The 22,819-nt window shown below is 33.6% G+C and overlaps 1 protein-coding gene across 6 annotated transcripts in view; it reads right to left on the reverse strand.

Annotated features, from left to right (window-relative positions):
* RELCH (RAB11 binding and LisH domain, coiled-coil and HEAT repeat containing) overlaps positions 1 to 22,819 on the reverse strand; it is a 118,124-nt gene that overhangs the window by 59,962 nt on the left and 35,343 nt on the right. For all 6 annotated transcript variants that reach the window (XR_013967824.1, XM_080821046.1, XM_080821045.1 and 3 more), the window contains exons 3-10: positions 19,757 to 19,828; positions 19,590 to 19,645; positions 19,376 to 19,489; positions 17,165 to 17,368; positions 16,972 to 17,063; positions 16,085 to 16,369; positions 12,990 to 13,065; positions 11,406 to 11,501 (exon numbers count right to left, since the gene is read on the reverse strand). Coding sequence is in view for 5 of the 6 variants with exons in the window: in XM_080821046.1 (XP_080677172.1) it covers positions 11,406 to 11,501; positions 12,990 to 13,065; positions 16,085 to 16,369; positions 16,972 to 17,063; positions 17,165 to 17,368; positions 19,376 to 19,489; positions 19,590 to 19,645; positions 19,757 to 19,828 (995 nt within the window). In the remaining variant the exon portion in view is untranslated. The remainder of the gene's footprint in view (positions 1 to 11,405; positions 11,502 to 12,989; positions 13,066 to 16,084; positions 16,370 to 16,971; positions 17,064 to 17,164; positions 17,369 to 19,375; positions 19,490 to 19,589; positions 19,646 to 19,756; positions 19,829 to 22,819) is intronic.

Raw genomic sequence — 22,819 nt, forward strand, 5'->3', positions numbered from 1 at the left:
AAAACAGAAACTGGTGGGGGCACCTGGGTAACCCAGTGGGTTAAGTGTCTGCCTTTGGCTCAGGTCATGATCCCAGGGTCCTGGAATGGAGCCCAGCATAAGGCTCCCTGCCTGGCGGGGAGTCGACTTCTTCCTCTCCCTCTACCCCTCTACTCTACTTGTGCTCTCTCTCAAATAAATAAATAGAATCTTAAAAAAATAAACATAAAAGGAACTGATCACTATGTAGTAAGGTACAATATCCTGTAGAAAAGGCTACACTGTAGAAGTATCTTCCCAATCTGCAGTCAAATGCTCTACCACTGAGCTATACCCCCTTATCTTCCCATTCTGAAGATGCTCCCTTAGAAAAGGATGATAAAATTTTTAGCAGAGTTGAAACTACAGCTTAGAGGAATGACTACAAGTCCCTTCCCATTATTTCTAAAGTCTTTATGTATTATTTTAAAATTATAATTACCTGGTACAAATCTTTAATTGAAGGTACAAAGATATAGATAAGAGCTAAGAATAAATCTGAGAAGAACAAATTTAAAACATTTATTCTGTCATCTTTGTATTTGGGCCCTCTGTAGGTTTTACATTAGTGAGCAAATGAAAAGCAAAACTAATAAAAAGTAATTAGGGAAAAAAATTTTGTACTGGGAATGGAAGACAAAGTATAGATCTTACATTGTTAAGTAATGTTTTTACCAGAGATTTGATGTGATGCTTGAAGCATTAGTCTTGACTTTGTAGGAGAAAAATAAACAACCTTTGATGAAATACTAGAGGAGGAGATTATTAATAACAAGGACTATCCTAATCCTTAGAGGATTCCATCTGGACTACTAAGAGCCAGCGATACTCATGAGAGGACTGAGACGTTGCATCAGCATATCCCAGTGAGAGAAGAACCTTAAAGATGAAAAAGCAGTTATTCTAGAAGGCACTAACAAAAGGAGAAAAATATTAATGTATGAAAATCAAGAAAGACTCTAAATATTTTATTCGTATTTTCCCCTCATGTCAGATCCTTCTTTCCTCAGTTTTCTTGCTTCTCCTCAACCTTCTTCCTGTTTCCAATGTCTCTACATACGTACTCTTCCATTCTCCTCCTACTGTATTTCTCTTTAAAGTTTTGTAATGTAGATATTTGCTATAATTGCAAATGTATACATATACACTGTTGAAAATATCAAATACAATTATTTAGCTTTTTTATCTGAAAACAAGCATTGCAAAATAATTGTTACTATTTATTCTTTGTGCCTTTCATTGTCTTTTTTTTTTTTAACTCATGAGGCTTTGTGATCCTTAATCAAAGAGGAAGGTTATATCCTACATTAATATAAAGAATCTTTTAACTGAAATATGGCCGTAGATGTGCCAAAACTGAAAACCTAAAGAAAAATCACAAACTTCTCTGATTTTTAGTTTCTTCATGTAAAACATAAAAAGAATTAAGATCAGGGCAGAAATGGGAAATATTTCATATACAATCTGCAATTTCCTTCTTTATTGCTAATGCGGAATTATTAATTTTTCCTTGTGAGATCAAAGTTGGGCTCACAAAGCCTTAGCACTTACCAAAGCACTTCTCAACACACCAGCTATTACCAACCAATCCAAACTGACACATGGGAAGAAAACCTGTCACTTCTTGTACCCTTATGAATTTACCTTCTTGTATGCTTATGAATTTAGGCCTTTGAAGGAAAATACTTTTCACTTTTCTGAATCAAAGTAATAAGTTATATTGCCATTTGCTTTTATTTCTTGCTGGCAAAATTAACAACACATGGGAAGTCACTGCCAATCATTTTTGGATATTCCATGCCCAGGAGAATTGAGTACATCTGGGCACATTAATGACTCAAACAGTTATAACTCAGTGTATAAAGTAGGTCAGTCTCTTCCTCTTAAAGAAATATAGAGCTGAGAAGAGGCCCAGTAAGTGATGGCAGAAAAAAGTGGAAAGAGTAGTCTGTTTCTCACAGGATCATCAAGGATTTTAATTGCTAAGTTATGACTGGCTCCAAATATCTTAGTTGTTCACAAGTTCTATTTGTACAAATTCATTCATTTATTCAAAAGTTCTATTTGTGCCACCCTTGAAATAAAGAATTCTGTACATATGTATCTGCTGTTGTATATTCACATTTATTTACTGTGAATTCATCTCTTTCAAGCCTCTGAAGTATTAATATATCCACATCAGAATCTATTAAGTCTGTATTCACCATTTTCACACTATTCATAAATATGTAGATATGAACCAATATTCTCTCTTTGGTATCATGTCTCCAACGAAGAGGTCTAGTGTTTTAAGAACTTTCCTTATAATTCTTGAATGAAACATTTAAAAAGTGGTAGCTAAATTTCCTTCAGGAGGCAAGGTGGTACCTTTCCCCCCCCCCCAAGGTGATAGTGGTTTAAAAATGACTTTAAATGATTACATACAAAAAATGTATTGAGAATAGGAGAGCAATGTCAGACATCTTATCTAAAGCTCTAGAATGTTTCACATGGGATGCATAGGTGGCTCCATCGGTTAAGCATCTACCTTAGGCTCAGGTCATGATCCTGTGGCCCCCAGTGCAGGGCTCCCTGCTCATGGGGAGCCTGCTTCTCCTTCTCCCCTATCCCTGCTTATGCTCTCTTTCACTGTCTAGCTCTCAAATAAAGAAATAATCTTAAAAAAAAAAAAGGAATTTTCCACATGAAAAGATCCTTAAGCAAATCAGATTTAATATTGCATGTTGATAAAAAAATAGTAATAACCATGGTAAGAAAATACTATCGCTTTGATAACATTATATTCAAAAGGTAGTGGCCCCCCAACCACACACAGAAAGTTACTGAGTCCATACCTCAAGGCAAAAGAAATCTTAAATGTTTTATTTAAAACATGCTTTAGCAACTGCTAGTACTCAATAAGTGTGTACTGAAGTGAAACATAAAACAGATGTCCTACTAATTACTAGGGAGGAAATCAGTGCAGTAATCCTACTGTAGTACATAGTCCATTACTTTATTGTCATTTTGGAAAAGATATTTGTAAGGCCTTTAGAGTTCATTAATCTAAAAGGCTTAGTTATTTACATTTTACTCAAGTAAATGACTTTTACAGTTTTAATAACAAAGCTAGTTCTCTCTATATGAAGGATCTCCCACCTCTCCAATCTTAGGTTGCCAAAGGGATTTTGTAGGGCATTAAATAGTTCAGTTTTACAACTAAAACAAAATAACATCTAATGATAACAAAGAAATCACTTTAGAGGTAGGAAACGTCTTTAGAGAATTTTACATTTGATTTTATGAGGTTTTTTTTAAAATTTTATGAGTATTTTTACTTAAATTTCTTAGTCTTACGAAGATTGGTGTGTTTAGACTATAAAAAGTGAGAGGTGGGGAGAGGAAGCACCTACAAAGGATCTAAAACAACCTGAGGGATTAGCTGTTGGGTGGGGGAAATGAAGGCAAATTTTAACTTTAAAAAAAGCCTGGAAATGTTGATTAGACAAGGGCTTCAAGATCTGTAAGAACTCTAAAACAGAAATGGAAGCATTACATTTAGATCAGATGCCAAGGAGGAAATGTTTGAGTGCTTCAGATCAACAAGAAAAATTTCACCGTTCTAGAAAGGTTAACATATTAGTCCAGTAAACTATAGTTCACTGCTTGCCCTCATTTTTCCATTAAATTATTTCCTATAAGTAAAGCTTCATTTAAAAATTTTAGGTAGCTGTCATCTTAAAATTTTCCATTTTGTCTTTTGCCTAGATATTAAGCAATAGCAAATTACAATTTAAATTCAAGTTATAATAAGGGTACACTCTCTGATTTAGATTTTCAGTTGAAACTTGTCAGGGTGTTAACAGTAACACATTTAAAAAAGAAAGAGGGGCTCCTGGCTGGCTCAGTTGGTAGAGCATGAGACTCCTGATCTCTGGGTTCTGAGTTCAAGCCCCATGATGGGCATAGAGCTTACTTAAAAAAATTAAAAGAAATAAGGAGATAAAGAAAGGAAGGAAGGAGGGAGGGAAGGAAGAGAAAGGAAGGACATTACAAAGACTCACATAAGAAATAAAAAGATTACTCACCTCTGGAAAAGTTCTATACTTCAAGGGTCCCTAAAGTATCTATTCTCAAAATTATTATCTAAGGCTTATTATTATCTATCTTAGAATTATTCCTAAGGTTCAACCTTCAGGAAGCCTAATTAAAATACATGAATGACTTTAAACCCCTGATACTGCTGGGGCGCCTGGGCTCAATTGGTTAAGCATCTGCCTTCAGCTCAGGTCATGAAATCAAGCACTACACTGGGCTCCCTGCACATTCAGCAGGTGTCTACTCCTCCCCACACCTCTCCAAAATAAATCTTAAAAAAAAAAGGGGGGGGGGGATACTGCTAAAGAGCACGTGACTTACTTCCAAAATGAACATACACATAAAAACACACATTAAACAGGTAAAGGAGATGGACAAATCCTATCTACTTCACCATACTACGTATTTTACTTTACTTATCTACTATTCTTCTGTATAATTCTTGAAGGGGTTCAGAACAAGTCTTCCCAAAATATCCCATTTTGGCATGTAGACTATTTTGAGCTGAAGGCAATCAAGATCCAGCAGACCCAAGAAAAACTTTCACCTCTTCTTTAAACTACCAAAAAGAATTTAGATAGGGGGCCTGGCCCCCAAAGAGAGCTACTTCCAACAAATACGTGTTTTATCTGAATGACTTATCTAAATGAAAAGACAAACACCTAACTACCAAACATCTGCTCTTCTTACTGTCCTGTGAATTACCCTCCTCCCCGTTCTTACACCATCAGCTCAAGACGGCATGTAAGCCTAATTGCCCAGCTTGTCCTTGGGTCTTATATTGCTATGGGGCCCCTATATACATAGGTAATTGAATTTATTTTTCTCCTACGAATCTGTCCTATGTTAATTTCATTATTAGACTAGCTAAAGAACTTAGAAGGGTAGAAGTCAAACCTCTTCCTACCAGTCTCATATACTTATAATTACCTGGGCTATTATCACTCCTAAGTTAAAAAATGCATCATGGAGCAAACATGATTGAGCGAAGTTTGGTTTCTCAGAAGACAGGCAGATCTTTAGAGACAATACTACACTTAAAACGTTTAGGAAAGGGCACCAGGATGGCTGAGTCATGTAAGGGTCAGATTCTTGGTTTCAGCTGTGTCGTGGTCTTGAGGTCACAGGATGCCCCTCCACAAGCTCTGTGCTCAGGGCGCAGTCTGCTGAGATTATCTCCCTCTCTCTCCCTCTGTTTCTCCCCCTGCTCATGTGGCGCTCCCACTCTCTCAAAAATAAATAAATAAAATTAAAAAAAAATTTTTAGGGAATTGGTTCTCTCCTTTGCCCCCCTTTTTTCCTAGCTTAATGAGACATATTTTATATATCATAAAAATTCAAGTGTACATTCAGTGGTTTTTAGTATATGTAGAGTCGTGCAACTACCACCAATCTAATTTTGGAACAATTTCAACATCTCAAAAAGAAAGCTTGGACTCATTCCCCATTTCCACTTGCTCATCCCCATTCCAGGCCCAGACTTCTTTGCTTTTCCGAGTCAGCTTTCCTTGGCATAGAATGAAAATAAAAATTAAATTTAGATGTATTATTTAAAAATGCTTTTAGAAGTAATCTGTTATGAAATCTTATTTTTAAATTACAGAATTTTCCCTTCAAGTGCATTTAAAGCAGAGACTGAAAAATCAACTTCTTTAGCCTATATACATACATTTATTCTGTAATTTGGTTTGAAAGATTCAAGTTCTTCAATGAACCCATTAAGATGAACTACTACAAAAGCCACAAATAGAAAATTTGTTCATGATTTTTTTTCCTCCCCAAATCAACAGGCAAGTAGGTCTTTTGAAACACTTTTTTAAAAAGATTACCATTACTTAACAAGAGATAGGAGGAAATTTTTTTTCACTTTTAATTATCTCTGAAATTGGGGTGTACCTTATAATGGAAAATGTTATAATTTCATGGGACTTCTTCTTTCTTAAAGGGGCATAACTGTTATAATTAATGGCATCTTAGATTTGAAACATTACGGTATATTAAATTTAAAAAATGTAATAATTGTGACCTAAAAATTTAATGAGTTTGTTACTTTTCTTTTAAAAAACAAAACAAATAACACTAACATTTATATTCACTGTGCTTTCCACTTTTATAAAAAATAAAAAGTTTAATTTATTAGATAGCTTTAATTAAATTTTATGTCACTCCCTTTAAAACTATGGGTCAAAAACCAATTAAATGGATCGTGAAGAGCATTCTTTTTTTTTTATTAAATTTTTAAATTTTTAAATTAACATATAATGTATTATTAGCCCCAGGGGTACAGGTCTGTGAATCACCAGGTTTACACACTTCACAGCACTCACCATAGCACATACCTTCCCCAATGTCCATAACCCCACCATCCTCTCTCTACCACCCCCCACCCCCCACAACTCTCTCTTATGGTTTGTCTCCCTCCTGATCCCATCTTGTTTCATTTACTGTGAAGAGCATTCTTTTCTTTTTTATTGTTTATTTAGGCATTATTATTTAAAAATATTTATAAAATTATGCTTGATATTGATTGTCTTCTATTTTAACTTTTCATAATTAGTAAAGGCAATACTGGTTTGTCAAACTTTCATTTTAATTATATATATATGTATTATATACTGGCACATCACATAAAATGTCTTACTAAGTGTGGCCAATAAAGTCTGAAAAACACTAATTTAAAACATGTTTAAAAGACTATTAAAAAGACTAGGTATTATGCAGCCTTAAGAACAAGGGTAGTTCTTTATATACTGACATAGAGTGATACAAAAATATAATGTTAAATGGAAAAAAAGCAAAGTAAAGAATAGTACATAGAAGTGTAGTACCATTTGTGTAAGTCATGGAAGAAAGATCATGTATTTGCGTTTGCTTACATGCACAAAATATTTCTGAAAAAAATACAGTGCAGCACTATAGTATTTGGAGACTTCAATTCCCTAGTTTCAATAATGGATGAGTAACTAAACAGATCAGTAAGGAAGCAGAGGACCTGAACACTATGAAGTAATTAAATCTAATAGACATATATAAAACACCCTGACAATGGCAAAAAGTTTATTTTTCAAGTGCACATGAAACATTCTCAAGAATAGACCAGATGTTAGGTCAGGCAATTCTCAGTTACTGTTAAAACTTTAGACCAATATATACCACAAATTTTTAGATGCAAAAATGTGCAAAAGAATACTAACACCCAATCCAACAATACATGAGAAGGATTATACACTGAGACCTAGTGGGATTTATCCCAGGAATGCAAGGGTGGTTCAATATATGAAAAATCAATAACATATTATACTACATCAATAGAACAAAGGGAAAATAACTATCATCTCAATTGATGCAGAAAAAGCATCTGACAGAATTCAACATCCTTTCATGATAAAAACACTGCAAACTATGAATAGAAGAAAACTTCCTTAATATGATAAAAGGCATTTATGAAAAACCCATACCCAGTATCATACTCAATGGTGAAAAACTGAAAGGTTTCCTCATAAAATCAGGAACAAGACAAAAAATATCTGTTTTCTCAAAACACTGCTATTCAACATTGTACTGTAAGTCCTAGCCAGAGAAATTAAGCAAGAGAAAGTAATAAAAGCCATCCAAAATTGGAAAGGAAGATTTATAGATAATGTCACTCCAGATAAAGAAAATCACATTAGAATCCACAAAAGAACTACTAGAACTAATAAACTAGTTCAACAAAGTTGCAAGGTAAGAGATTACCACACAAGTATCAGTTCTGTTTTTATAAACCAGCAATGAACAATCTGAATGGAAATTAAGGGGAAATTCCATTTACAATACCATCCAAAACAATAAAAATACTTAAGAATAAATTAAAACAAGGAAGCAAAGAAAAAAAAAAGTAACAAAAGGAGCACCTAGGTGGCTCAGTAGGTTAAACATCAGACTCTTTGGGCTCAGGCTGTGATTTCATGGGTCAAGGGAAGGAGCCCAGTGTTAGGCTTTGTGCTTAGCAAGGAGACTACCTGAAAGATTCTCTCCCTTTGTCCCTCTCACACTCACACATGCATCCTCTTTCTCTCTAAAATAAATAAATAAACCTTTAAAAAAACTAAAATAAAGGAAGTGAAGGACTTACACATAGAAAACTACAAAACACTGCTGGAAAAAATTAAGGACATAAATAAATGAAAAGAATCCCATGTTCATGAATTAGAAGAATTACTGCCATCTGAATGGCAGTACTCCTTGGATGCCTGGGTGGCTCAGTTGGTTAAGTGTCTGCCTTCATCCCCAGTCAGGTCATGATCCCAGAGTCCGGGGAGTGAGCCTCGCATCAGGCTCCCTGCTCAGTGGGCAGTCTGCTTCTCCCTCTGTCCCTCCCCTCCTCTCTCAAATAAATTAATAAAATCTGGGAAAAAAAAAAAAAAAAAAAAAAAGAATGGCAGTACTCCCTAAAGTGATCTATAAAATTCAAGGCAATTCCTTTCAAAATTCCAATGATGTTTACTGCAGAATGAAAGTGGAGTATTAAATTCCTATGGAACTGCAAGGGGCCTTGAAAAGGTAAATACTGAAAAAGGAAAAAAAACTTACTGAATTCATACTTTTCAATTTCAAAACTTAGTACAAAGCTACAGTAATCAAAATAGTGTGGTTGGTACAGGCGTAGGGATAAACATAAAGACCAACAGAACAGGACTGACAGTTTAGAAATAAATCCAAACATCTGCAGACAACTAATTTTGACAAAGGTGCCACGACTATTCAATGGGGAAACATTTCAACAACTAGTGCTGGGACAACTGGACAATCACATGAAAGGAATAAAAATAGACCCGTGCCTTATTCCATATACAAATGCAAAATGGATCAATGACCTAAATATAAGAGCTAAAGCTATAAAACTATTAGAAAGCAGCATAGGGGATAAATCTTCTTGGCCTCAGACTTGGCAAGAGATTCTTAGATTTGACACCAAAAACACAAGCAACAAAAGAAAAACATTTAAATGTCCATCAAAGGACACTATCAAAAATGTGAAAAGACAACTTACCAAATGGAAGGAAATATTTGCAAATCATATATAAAATAAGGGCTTAATATTCAGAATTGTAAGAACTCTTACAACTCAAAAACAAAGACAACAACCTAATTTAAAAATGGGCAAAGGACTTAACAGAATATACTAGAAACTAATAACATTTATTGCATGTGGAATGGTGGCTCAGTGACAAGGGAAGAGTTTTTGTTGTTTATCTTTTTATATTTAAAAGAAATTAACCATGTAAATGTGTTACTTAACCAAAACCTTAAATCAAGTTTCTAATGATTTATTTATATAACCAGCTAGGATATTACTATGACCAGTTTACTGAAGGGCATTTTAATTGTATTTACATATTAATAAAAAGGCTTATCCTGATAAAAGATTATATAAAACTTGAGAAATAAGAAAAAATCAAAATATTAATCCTTTAATCACAAGATCTTTTTAAAAATATGTATTTAAGGAATTAAGGTGAAATATTAAATAAAGGTAATCTAATATCAAAGCATGAAATGAAACAGAAGTTTTGTCCTTTCATGCCCTGGGATTGGTTTCAAACCAAACCAAGATAAACTTCATTATTTATCAATTTAATTTCAAGAGAATACAACTTTGATATATTATAAATGGTAAATTTTCTGGTAAAATAATGTACAAATAATTAAATCAACAAAGATAAACGATCACTTCCTTCATGAAATTATAAGTATATATTTTTTAAATACAAAAAACTTAACCCAGCCATAAAAGTAAACATCATACCACAAACGAAATGTGTATATGTATAAATATATATGGTTACATATATATTTATATATATAGTGTATCTGATTACTGATGATGCAAATTTATAAATATTTCATGCAGTACAATCAGATTTTAGTGGTAGAATCTTTTATGATAAAAAAAGGGAAAATTAAAATAAGGCTTAAACTGCATCTCATAACAATTAGGTTTCTGTGCTATTTTAAATATTATATTAAGGAAACACAGTAAAAGGGATGCAAACATTAAGGCATTGCATGGATTATGTTACAAGCTAAAAAAGGAAAAGAAGCTCAAACACCATTCTGCCAGGCAGAACTGCAAAACAATCTGAAATTGGACACTGATCCTTCAAGATACAGGAATCTTCCACACTTAACGAATATCTCACAACTATTTTCATATATTAGGTAAAATAAAACCACCAGTAAGAAAACAGTCTTTTAAATTTTTCAAAACACCTACAGGAATAAGCATTTTTAATATAAGTTTCACATGTAAGTTTCTACATATAAGTTTTCTTGAGGATCAGTACAAATTTCTTGTGCTAAACGGATAATTAAGGATAAGCTTTATATGGGTTTTGCCAATGCACTGTGTACCTATCATACTGTAGGTCCCAAGAATTATGATTGAAATCAGGTAAATATTAAGAGGATAACAGAAGACTTGTACGATATATTCTAAAATATTCTTAACCCATTTTTTATAAAAAATATTTTGTTAACTGGAAGTCATTTTTATAAATTGAATAATTCAAATAAATTATTAAACTCGGTTACAAATAAATCATCCACTGTCATTTAAATTAGATAATGGATAACTTTTTATTGCTCTTTTCTTGGCTAAATATAACTCTAAAGATAACTCCTTACACTATGGCTCATAACAGAGGCTATCTGAACTAAAAGATATCTGCTACTGTATTTTGAGTATTTTAAGCATCTGTCAGTAACAGAGTTAACTATAAGAAAAGAAAAAGAAGGTACTTTCAAAAGTTATTGTCAATACTATAACTATCCTATCATTGTAAGACAAGTGTGATTATTGACAAACAAATATAATAAAACTAACATTTATAAGGTCATTACAAGTACATTTAGGAAAAAAGTTACATTATTAGTCCCAGTTATTTTCAATATGAAGAGGGTCTATTTTTGTATACATATCAAGCATACCATATCAAAAGCTGAGATAAAATAAATTGGTTAACTGGTAATGTAAAAAAACATACAGTATTCATGGCACATAAATGGACCTACAGTAATAGTTAGTGTTGCAGAAGCTAATGATGCTTTAAGCACAATTGGAAAAACATGAATACCATGCAGTTTTACTGAACTCACCTGACAGAGGTGTAAAACCATTTTCTAGGAGCAGAGATGCATGCACAAAAGTAAGAATATGATTGCAAGTAATAGACTTTAACAAAATAAAAATATAACACTAAACTTCAAAATGACAGAAAATGGACAACATGATGGAATTACTGGGATGAAAACACTTCTAAGTGTCTCACCTCTCTCTTTGCCAACAGCACATTAGGAACAATGTGTGGCAGGCAGCGCCCCAGCATTAACATAACGCTCTTCTCACTGTCTGCAATCCGAGACACCTAGAAAACCAAAGAATTAATAAATGATGACAGTGTAGAACTTCTATGAATGATGGTTCTTGTAGTTTAGAACCTGCTTTAGACCCTGCCACCTCTGCTCCAAGCACGCATCCAAAATCCCAACTGCTGATGGTAATGGCAGTAACAAGGACATCCCCATCAACAAGAACAAGAACTGTGTTCCACATAGCATAAACATTTCTGTAGCATGAAATGGGTTGAAAACACCAGGAAGAAGCAAGGGGGAATCCAAGGAGCCCTACTAGGCTGCAGTTCTGGGAACAACTACAGATAACATAGGACAGATGCAGCTTCAGCGGTTTTTCTTTTATTCTTGAAGATGCCCTACAGAGCTAGGATCTATGCCTACAGTGAGAGTTGGTAGAGTGAAGCTGCATACAAGAGGTGGCCCCGGAGGCCAACCTACTCTTGCTGTGAGGATTGCCAGAAATGTAACCAAACCATCCTCTCGCTCTTTTCAATTAGCAATGACATTGTGATACTGAAGCCCACAAGAGGTCGAGTGGAATCAACCACAAAACAACTAAAAATGGGAAGAGTGAGTATAAAGATAGAAAAAAATAATAAAATATCCTGTCAAGATGAGCCTCCAACAATTACAAAGCACTCGGAGAAAACTAATCTGAGAGCTAACAAACTCAGCCATCAAAGATAACCACTCCTGGGGCACCTAGGTGGCTCAGTCAGTTAAGCGACTGTTTTCCAACCCAGGTCATGATCTTAGGCCCTGGGATTCAGTCTAGTGTCGTCTAGCATTGTGGGGCTCCCTGCTCAGTGGGGAGTCTGCTTCTTGGTCTCCATCTGCCCCTCCACCGCACTTGTGCTCTCTCTCTCTCAAATAAATAAAATCTTATGAAAAAAAAAAAGATAACCACACCTAATGAAATAATGGAGTGATCTAAAAATAACTGAAATATAAACAATATGTACACTTATACTGGTTTCCAAATTATACCCAAAAGAGGCATATTTCCATATGTCAGACATAACAAATTAAAAATAGACTACAAAAGGTCACTTTAATACTAAACCGAACTTTAATTGAAAGGTCAGAAATAATCAACTACCTTTCTTAAAAGTTTAAAATTTTAGGAATATTTCTTAGAGCATTATTTATTTATTTATTTATTTTTATTTTTTTTTTATTTTTTTTTAAAGATTTTATTTATTTATTCGATAGAGAGAGATCACAAGTAGGCAGAGAGGCAGGCAGAGAGAGAGGGGGAAGCAGGCTCCCCGTGGAGCAGGGAGCCCGATGTGGGGCTCGATCCCAGGACCCTGAGATCATGACCTGAGCCGAAGGCAGAGGCTTAACCCACTGAGCCACCCAGGCGCCCCTTAGAGCATTATTTAAAAAAATAGATGTTTATTTGAAATGGAGTCTTATCACAGCTGCTTTTGGATGAGATACTGGGAAGAAAAACCAAATATTTTAAGACAGTTCCAAGAATATATGATATAATTTACCTCTGATCCTAAACGACTATCTGCTGACATTCGACAAAAAGAGAGTAGAGCTTGGTGGAAAGCAGGAGACAATTTCCTAGAAGAAAAATTGGATGAAAAGGGGACAATACCAAACAGTTACTACTGGCATGTAGGAGAAGGTAAGTTGCGTGTTATAACTCCGAAACCTGCATTAATACTGCCCCACAAATGCTAACTGGATTTTTCAACCAACAATGACTTGAAGGATACTTCCCTAGAGAATTACAGAGGGGAAAAAAATTAGCAATAACTAATTTTTAAAAAGTTTGATGTTATATGAACAAATAGACATAAATGTCAACAGATCAAACCTGAAATGTAGAACAGGTCAATGATTACAGAAAGTACTTGTAAAATCTGAAACGAGGACTTTTTTCTCCCTAATTCTCTCTAGTCCCAGAAAAGTAAACAGTGGATACAAAGGTGCTGGCAGGAATTAGTTTTGCAGACCTCTCTAATGATAATGATAAACCTTTGTATCAGAAGCCCACATAAAGAGGTAAAAACCAGAGATAAATGAAGCAGAGACTCAGTCAACCTTCACAGTATATTGTAAAGTATTTTTTGTAATTGAAAATATTAACTTTTTAATGTTAAAAAAATGAGTTTAAAACATTCATATCTCCAAAACGACACTAGTCTCTATGTAGTAGTATTCATAAAAATATGACTAAGTTGTGCTATATGTGTTCAATCCACAAAGAAAAGGTCTAACCCTACAAGTTACAAAACAGAGGTCATTTAGTATACACACTACAAAGTGATTCAGTAATTTCTATGATCACAGAGAGTAATGTACCAAAGCTTACGTCTATTTGCTCATCTATGTTCCTTCTCCCATATTCTTTCAGTGGAACAGCCATGATCCATCTAATCAACCAACCCAGAAATCACAAATCAGCCTTTATCTTTCCCTTTCATTTAACCCCAAATTCAATAAAGCTTTTACCTTCGAATTATCTTACATTCTACTTACTTCTTTCTAACACAAGTCAGGCCTCAATCATTGCTTACCCAGATTCTTCTAAGAGATGCCCTATTACAGTCTTCTTTCCTCCCATCTTGCTACCCTCCAACACCTCTACCTTAGAGGACTCTTTCTAAAACTTAGATACATACCATCATGTCCCAGCTCTCTAAAATGAGTTAACATGGCTTTATATGACTTAGTCTTTGCTTAAACCTTACTAAATTCTTCTTAGTTCCCCAAAATGTGTGTTATTCTCGTAGCACATGCTATCCTTTCTTTTCTTTTCTTTTTTTTAAGATTTTATTTCTTCATTTGACAGAGATCACAAGTAGGCAGAGAGAGAGGAAAGGAAGCAGGCTCCCTGCTGAGCAGAGAGTCTGACTCGGGGCTCGATCCCAGGACCCTGAGACCATGACCTGAGCCAAAGGCAGAGGATTAACCCACTCAACCACCCAGGTGCCCCCATGCTATCCTTTCTTGATGAGAACACTCTTCCTCCTACATCTTTGTTTGGTTAACTTCTATTTAGTTTTCAGGCCTCAGGTTAGACACTTCTTCCCTGAAAACTTCCCTGTTCTGATGACTAGGTTAGGTGTCCTGACTGTGTGTTCCTAAAGAAAGCTGAACTTCTCTTATATTACTATTTTTCATACTTTATTAAGATTGTCTGATTGTTGGCTCTCTCATATTATAATGTTCGTGACTGAACGGATTACCACGTTTTGCCTTCCATTATATTCCTTGTTAACACTGCCTAGCACATAGTTAAGAGCTAAAAAATTAGTTGAACATATTTAATAACCATCTTTCTCCAGAAAGTGGCTTTGTATATCAAAAGAGATATACGGAGGTACTCCTAAACACTAAAGAACTACTACAAATGCCATTATTGCTGAGTATTGTAACATAGATTTTTGACTCTATCTTACCCATTCTAGAAAAAATACATTTTGAAGACTGGGCCATATGTACTTCAACTTTGTAACCTCTCTAATACCTGAAGAAAAATGTGGCTTAGTAGTTATACAAAAAGTTGTGGTTCATCAGTGGAAAGATTTGTTAAAAAAAAAAAACAAAAAACTTCTTACCAATAGTGAGTACCTCTAAATCTAAAAGAAATCAGTCGTACTTTCCAATCTCCCAACACTAGGTGTAATACCTGTCTGTTTAATAGAAGGAGGAAGCATGACTTGTGGCTCAGAATCGCACCATAGGATATTTGTGAAGATGAAATAAGTTAGGATACAGAAAGAATTTAGAACTGTGCTTAGAATATAAGAAAAGAGCAGAGTAAATATTCCTTTCTTAAAACGATTTTTTCACATTACAACCTAAAAAATTTTTAAATTATATTTTGTCTCCTTCATTAGAAAACCTGATTGTAAAGGGCAGGTACCACCGTTATCTCATCCGATTTCAATCACTGAGACCCATAAAAATTAAGTAAATGAATCAAGAGAAGACTAATGATATAGTATTAGTAATTGAAGCAGACACAGGAAAAAGGACTAGGAGCAGAAATAACTCCCCTGTTTACACTGGTAACTATGTAGTACCAAAACCTTCTCGTGAATCTGTTAATGACTGAACAGAGAAAAGGTAAAAATCACTGGCTACAGGGGCGCCTGGGTGGCTCAACTTGTTCAGTGTCGACTCTTTGATTTCGGCTCAGGTTGTGATTTCAGGATTGTGAGATGGAGCCCTGTACTGGCTCTCTGCTTAGCAGGGAGTCTGCGTCATATTCTCGCTCCTCTTCCTCTGCCCCTCCTGCCTGTGTACACGTGCATGCTCTCTTTCCCTCTCTCAGATAAATAATTAAATCTTAAAAAAAAATCACTGGCTGAGTTTATAGCACATAGAACATACATATTATTTTGTGGGTTTAAGTACTCTGCTAAGATAGAAGATACCCCATTTATGTTTTAACCCTCTTTAACGTAATTGAACTTAGCAATTACTTTGTGATATGTATCTTGTGTTAAGTTCATGCCAAATGTAAAAATTCATACATCTGACCTGCAAAACAAGAAATGAAGCTCTTCCAGTTTCGCAAGGTATTAAAATAACTGAAAGATACATTTCCAAACATACGTTGCATACTAACCTATTAGGTTTATCAAAATGGACTGTGTTTTTACTTGATGGAGAAGAAGATGGCATTTCTTCTTTTTCTCTCCTGGGGACAAAATTTGGGAAATTCTCCTTAGGAATAGTGGCATCAACTTCATCTGACTTTGAAAGATGGATATCTTTGTCTTTTTGCTTGTCTGAGCTACTTGTAACTGGATTCTGTCCACTGTCTTCGGAGTCTTTATGATCCAAAGAAGATTGAACAGAGTCACAAACTACTGGGATAGCAAAGTGTTCATTTTTGAAGAAGTCCATTTCACTGTAGAAAGAAAGAGAAATTATCAGAGAACAACTATATTCTTAAAACTTTGGCAATAGCATAAACCTCATACTAGGTTTCATGCATTTAAAGTATAACATATTGATAGAAAATTGTTCGGCAACTGATTAAGCTTTTCTGTACTATATAAAGGAATGCTTCATATACCTAAAAGTATAACTACAAACTCTTTATCAATGAAGCATAAAAATGGCCTTATAAACTCTGTTTTGAATTGGCATTTAACTTTCCTTTCTGTATTTGCAAAATGGGAATAATTCTATCTAACCCACAGGATTATAATAAGAATTAAATGAAATAATCAGTGGGAAATATTTACAACATTAGTGTGAAGAAGTTATTTTATTAATGCTGACACAACCATGGGGAACCGATTACATGATTACTACAATGACTTAATAACATTTTTGGGGGAAAAGAGCATATTAAATATTTAAAACAAATATAAGATTTTTAGAAGTATCAGAATATGAAAAATTATGTCTTACAACTGAAATATTATCTTATATATTTATATAATCTGTCAATTTTTAAAAAAACTTTAAGAGGTTTTTTTTAAGAAATGATGATTAAGTACTAACCTTTCAAGTCTTCTGATTTGCTCCATCAAAGACCATTTCTCACTATTTAATAAACTAATTTTATCTTCTAATTTCTGTACTAGCAAGGAGTTCTAAAATCAAAATGGGAGAAAAACAGAAACTCAAGATCTCATAGCATGCTTTTACACAATTTAAATACTTTTTGTGGACTTGACTAGTTAATGCTGTTCACCTCTACAGTCTGAGGAGTTTCAAGGCTTGTAGGAAGGCTGCCTAAAACTGGTGTAAGAGCCTCTAATTCATCTTCTTCTACACCACTGGCCACATCCACAAGATCTTTCCCAGTGACTTGATGATTTCCAAAATCTCGGTAGAGTTGCAGTAAGTCTGGAGGTTTTGGAATGTTTAATCCTACATCATCCCAGAGTTCAAAATCCTAAAAGATAAATAATAATAATATTAAAAAAAACTTGAAGAAATTTTACCCTGCATTTTTGAGATTCATTTTATTCCTTATAGCAAATATCTTAAGAACCCAACACAATCATAGTTTTGTTGTTATGTCAAAGTGTATGTTCCAAGTGTGAAAACCTCATTGTTAAACTTACATCTTCCACTGTCTAATATTGTTCTTGTAAGTTTCCTGATACTCTAGGTAAACAGGTTTAACTGTTTTAGAGGTCAAAATGTTGCACATTTAATCTTGTTATTAAATCTCTCAAAACTCTTAACTTTCAAGATTGTAATTTTCAAGCTTGTAAAATATACTTAAATATTTGGATGAAGTCATACAACATGTCTAGATTAAGAAAAATCTTAGTTTGTAAGTTGTACCCATTATTTAAAAGTAAACTAATTGACAGCATTAATTTTGTTCCTCCTTTCTTTATTATTCTAACCTATATATATTTAGTGTAATCTCTGGTGGGTAAGCAAGCAATTTAATCTGCTTGCCATCTTGCTATAGCTGTTTGAACCTAATTTACATTATTAAAAATGCTTCTGACAATTTTCAGAATCCAAATAGCTGTTCTTCAATCTGTTGTATATAAAACATTCTCTTGAATTCAGTCTAATACAATTTTATTACTAAAGTTCAAAAAGGAATAGCACCTCAAGCACTCTATGAGCAATGATTTTTTGAAGAGCTTTATAAAATTCCAGATTAATCACAGTAAATTAATTTATGCAAATATATTGTCCTACCATTCTCTCTTTCTCTAATACATCAAAATTTAGTATTAATTTGATATCTTGCAACTTATTTATTTATAATTTATTTGGGAAGTCTTTATTTGAGAAACTATGGCATATTCATTTGAATGTTCTAAATGTGACCTTTTTATTCCTTTGAAGCTTTATTTGAATAAAGAAAATAGCCATTATTGAGGCTTAAATCTGAGGCAAATATAAGGCAGGTATTAAAAGCAGGGGCTTTGGAGAAATCGGACCCAAGGTGAAATTCATATTTGCTCTGTTTATCATTGTTATAAATTAATTTGAAACTTAAACAGGCCATCTGTAAAATGGATATAATACTCATCTCTTAGGGTTTTTGTAAGGATAAAATAAAATGTCTATTAAGATCTTAACACAGTGCTTGGCCTACAGTAGGAACTAAACAAATTTAAGCTTTTAAAAACAGTTATTAAATGACTACTACACATATTATTCAAATGTCCATTTATCCATCTATATTTATCAAACATTTATTAGCTATCTACCATGTGCTTAGAAAAAAGAATATATACTGTCTCCACTCAGGGGCTTTCACAATTCAAGAGTGAGGACATAAATAGGTACACTTTTTAGTATTACAGATATTATAATTAAAGAGCTGTGAAGAATTTAGAGAAAGGAGTCAGTTTCTGTACTGAGGTAGAAGGAAAGGTTTTGGAAAGGTGATGACCTGTGTACTCTCTTGGAAAAGGCTTAGGTATTTACAAGGCACATGGCAATGAAAGGATAAGGGAACTAATTATTTCAGAGACAAGGGTAAGAATGAACAAAAGCACAAAACCCTGAAGGAACCAGATATGTTAAGGGGGATGCGAGCCCTTCTGTTTGGCAAGATTATAATGAATAAGCAAAAGATAACACTGGAGAGGCAGGTAGAGGATAAGCTAAAAACAAAGTTGAGAGTGCTTATAAATTTAGAATTGATAAGGAAAGAGTTAAAGCAGTAGGTAGGAGAGATGACGGACATGAAAATGGGGAGATTCAGAAGGCAGAGATACAGATGTAGCGGGAGTAAGACAGTGACATAGTTGAGTGTGGCAATGGGAGCATGGCCAAAAGAATACCAGACTGTGTGGGCAGAGAAGTGTCTGGTAACTTAAGAAATTAAAGAAACTTAAAAAATTAAAGAAACTAGATGAAAGAGAAAATAAATACACTATAAGTTAATAAGGAAACAAATCACTGTAAAAAAAAAAAATTGTACCTGATCATCATTTTCATCTGAAAAGGTTATTGATGTAAGCTTGTAGTTATTCTTCAATAAAAATTCATTGACTAAGAAGTTTAGAGCTCTCTTTTCAAGAGGTTTGATTGGTTCCTACAGGCAAAAAGAAGATACAATATTATAAGTTTCCTTTCTTCAATACTTGCGCTACCATTTTATGTGGAAGATACTTTTAGGTCTGTCATTCACCCACCTGAATTTCAGGACTGGATTTGTAATTTTTTCGTTCCTGTAAAGGAACTTCGTGTTCTGGTGGAAGAAAATATAAATAACACTTTACTATTTTACATCTGAAAATATCTCAGCTACTTCTACATTGTCAAAGTAGAAAAAGTCTCAAAAAAGTTTTATGTACACCACCTGCAGCCTTTGTCAGGTTGGCTCGGAGGGCCTGAATGGTCTCCTTGGCTTTCCGTAGTTCAAACTCCAGGACTGGACAGGGATTTGGAATAAACACACACAGGCATCCAACCAAGAAAAGGGAAACAAAATTAAAAAATAAAAAGCAAGGATGGGTATGAAAAAAAAATACAATTTGTATTGAAAACAGAAAGCATGCAATCTTTATGAAATTTGTGAACGCATGCAGCAGAGTTGGTTTGCAAGCAAACTGGTGAATGTTTTCCATAGTTTTTGAATTCAGGGGACTGTTTATCAAACGTTCTAGCTGTCTGACAGGGAATAGCTCTATTTAAAAATAAAATCTATGGCATACTCTCATTTAGGTAAATAAAAATACTGGTAATTTGGGTGCTTGTACTTCACTCAGTGTAGGTAAGACAATGCAATGGAATATTTTCAGGTGGAATAATTTTAGGGGAAAAGACAAAAATTTAGACCAAGTCCAAGCAAATATACCTAAAGAAGTCCTTAGTATTAAAAAAGAAAAAGGCATCTTTAAATGCATTATCTAGAATAATGTTATATATCAATATACAGAAACATCAGTGACTATATCCCTTCATTAAGATGTTGAAGGAACATGGCTTAAATATTTAATAAATGTTGGGATGGCTTTAAGTTTTTCTACAAAGTTATGCTATCTACAAACAAGCATAGATATGTTAAATACATATCTTTAAAAATGTTCCTATGGTTTTAGGTTTTATTTAAAGCTAAAGGGTTGAAACAGTATGTTTTTTTCATTTCTATTTAAGACCATCCTAAAGTACCTGTGTACAATTCTAAAAGTATAGTACCTAAGGATGCTATGTAAAATTAAATAGGATCTCAAAGTTTCCGGTAACTCTCCAAATAGGTATCTCTTAGTGTTAAGAGACACTAACTAGTGAAACTCAAAGACTTCTCTTGTTACTGATAAGATAAACATGAATATTGAGGAAACATTTTTAAAAGCTCTTTAAAATGTTTCATTGCCAGCAAGATTTAACTAAATGTGTCTTAACTGGCAAGTTTCTTTAAAATATATAATAAATATTTCTCTGAAGAAAAAGCAAGCTTAGCTGTGGGGAAAAAGGCCATTTCCATGAAGTAAAGCTCTGGGAAAATAAAGTAATCTTTGTCACAACTGGATATTAAACAAAATTATGGTATTTAAATAGTTCTTGCATAAAAACTAGCAAATTAGAAAGTTTAAAGATGGCAATTTTTTTTCCTGATTGACTAATAAACAGAAAAAAGAAGATGGCAAATGAGATGCTATCAGAGACAACAAAGCTATAAAAATATATGGAAAAATTAGGATTCACTCAGTTTGCACATTTTCATTAAAAACTTATGATGTAATTGAATCACATCTAATACATGAAGGCCAATTATTTTGATGCACAGAATCTCACTGCAGCAACATGAAGGCACAACTAAAAGTCAGAAGACATGTATGTTTCTATTTCTTTTTTGGTAGTTAGCAATGCTGATCTGCAAACATTTCTGTGCAACAAAGTTAAACATTTTCCCTAAAACACTTCTGGAAACAGAGTTTGTCTTTAAAGTCAGACTGTACACATTCAGTGTGTAAGTACAAAACAGGTTTACTTTCTTTTTTTAATTTCAAAGTTCTAAGTAATTGATTTTGATCTAAAAATATTTAACAGTACCTTAGGTAAAATCAGTGTATGTATTATGCTTTCAGTATCACTTACAATTTACGAAGATATATTACAGAACAATTGCAGATCAGAAATGCCTGCACCAGAATGATAGAAATATGAAAAAAATAAATTGAAAAAAAAAAGGGTTAAAACACAAACTGTGAAAAACTCAAATTCAATTGGTGGAAAGTTTAGGTGACTAAGAGCAAAACACTGAATGATCAAGGCACAGAAAGCCAGAAAAACCCATGTCAGACGGCAAGAATTTATATTTTTATGCACATCTACAAATACATTGCCAAATGTCACTAAAAATTACTAACGCTTTGAAAAGATAGTGCTTATCAAAATGAATTCACTCTGCTGCATGTTTCTTAATATACAATATAGACTTTAAAAGACAAAGGCATTATCTTTGAAGCTATATAGCATATCTCTAAAAGGCACAGTATGATCAAGTAATTACAATTACATGAGAAAGTTTCACAAGAAAGGTCTCTGAACAGCTATATTCACATATATATGAATTTGTCTCTTCTTTTTTAAAAAAAAATTGTATTAAAGCTCAAAATTAATGATCCTATAAAGAGATGCACTGTACCAAACAATCTCCAAGTATTTTTCAAATATTTTTATTCTTCATAAAAATGTTTAAGGATGTGTATGTTTGTAAAAAAACCAAGAACCAAAAAACAAAAAACAATAACAAAAAAAACTGTAGGAACCAACTACCTACCTGCTCACCCCACTATCTCAATCCTCTAGTACTAGTCTAACCCTATTGACAGCAATTTTATTGGAATTAAATAACTGCAAAGATGTAGCTATATTCTAATATTACATATTATAGTCTTACCAAAATAATTAATGAATTTCAGTATAAGCATCTCTAGATTAGTTGAAATTACTATCTTCCAACAGGGGATGGAATACTAGTATTCTGTCAGAGGTACCTGAGTGTTTAAAGATCATGCTCTCATGACTTTACATGAAAGGTAAAGTGTTAAATTTCAAAGCAGAAAAAAAAAATAGCAATCCCCTGTGCCCCAATCAATATATCACTATATTATCTTGAAATATTTGCTAGTCTTTGATCATCTTGGCACGAAACTCAAAACATTATTTTGGAAAAATTTTTCCATGACTCGGACATGACAAGAGTCAAATACTTTTTCATTCCCATTCCTGTTCACTGTTGAAGAGTTCAAATCAACAAGACTGAGTCAAGGTCCTTCCCATAGTAGACATGAAACCATCTTCTTTCAGGTCAGAATTTCCTGGATTTCTTTCTTTCTTTCTTTCTTTTTTTTTTTTTTACTATAAAGTGATTTGAATTCATAATAAAATACGACTTCCCCATTTTTAAATATTT

Source organism: Martes martes (genome assembly GCF_963455335.1).
Source record: "Martes martes genome assembly, chromosome: 13".
Classification (NCBI taxonomy): domain Eukaryota; kingdom Metazoa; phylum Chordata; class Mammalia; order Carnivora; family Mustelidae; genus Martes; species Martes martes.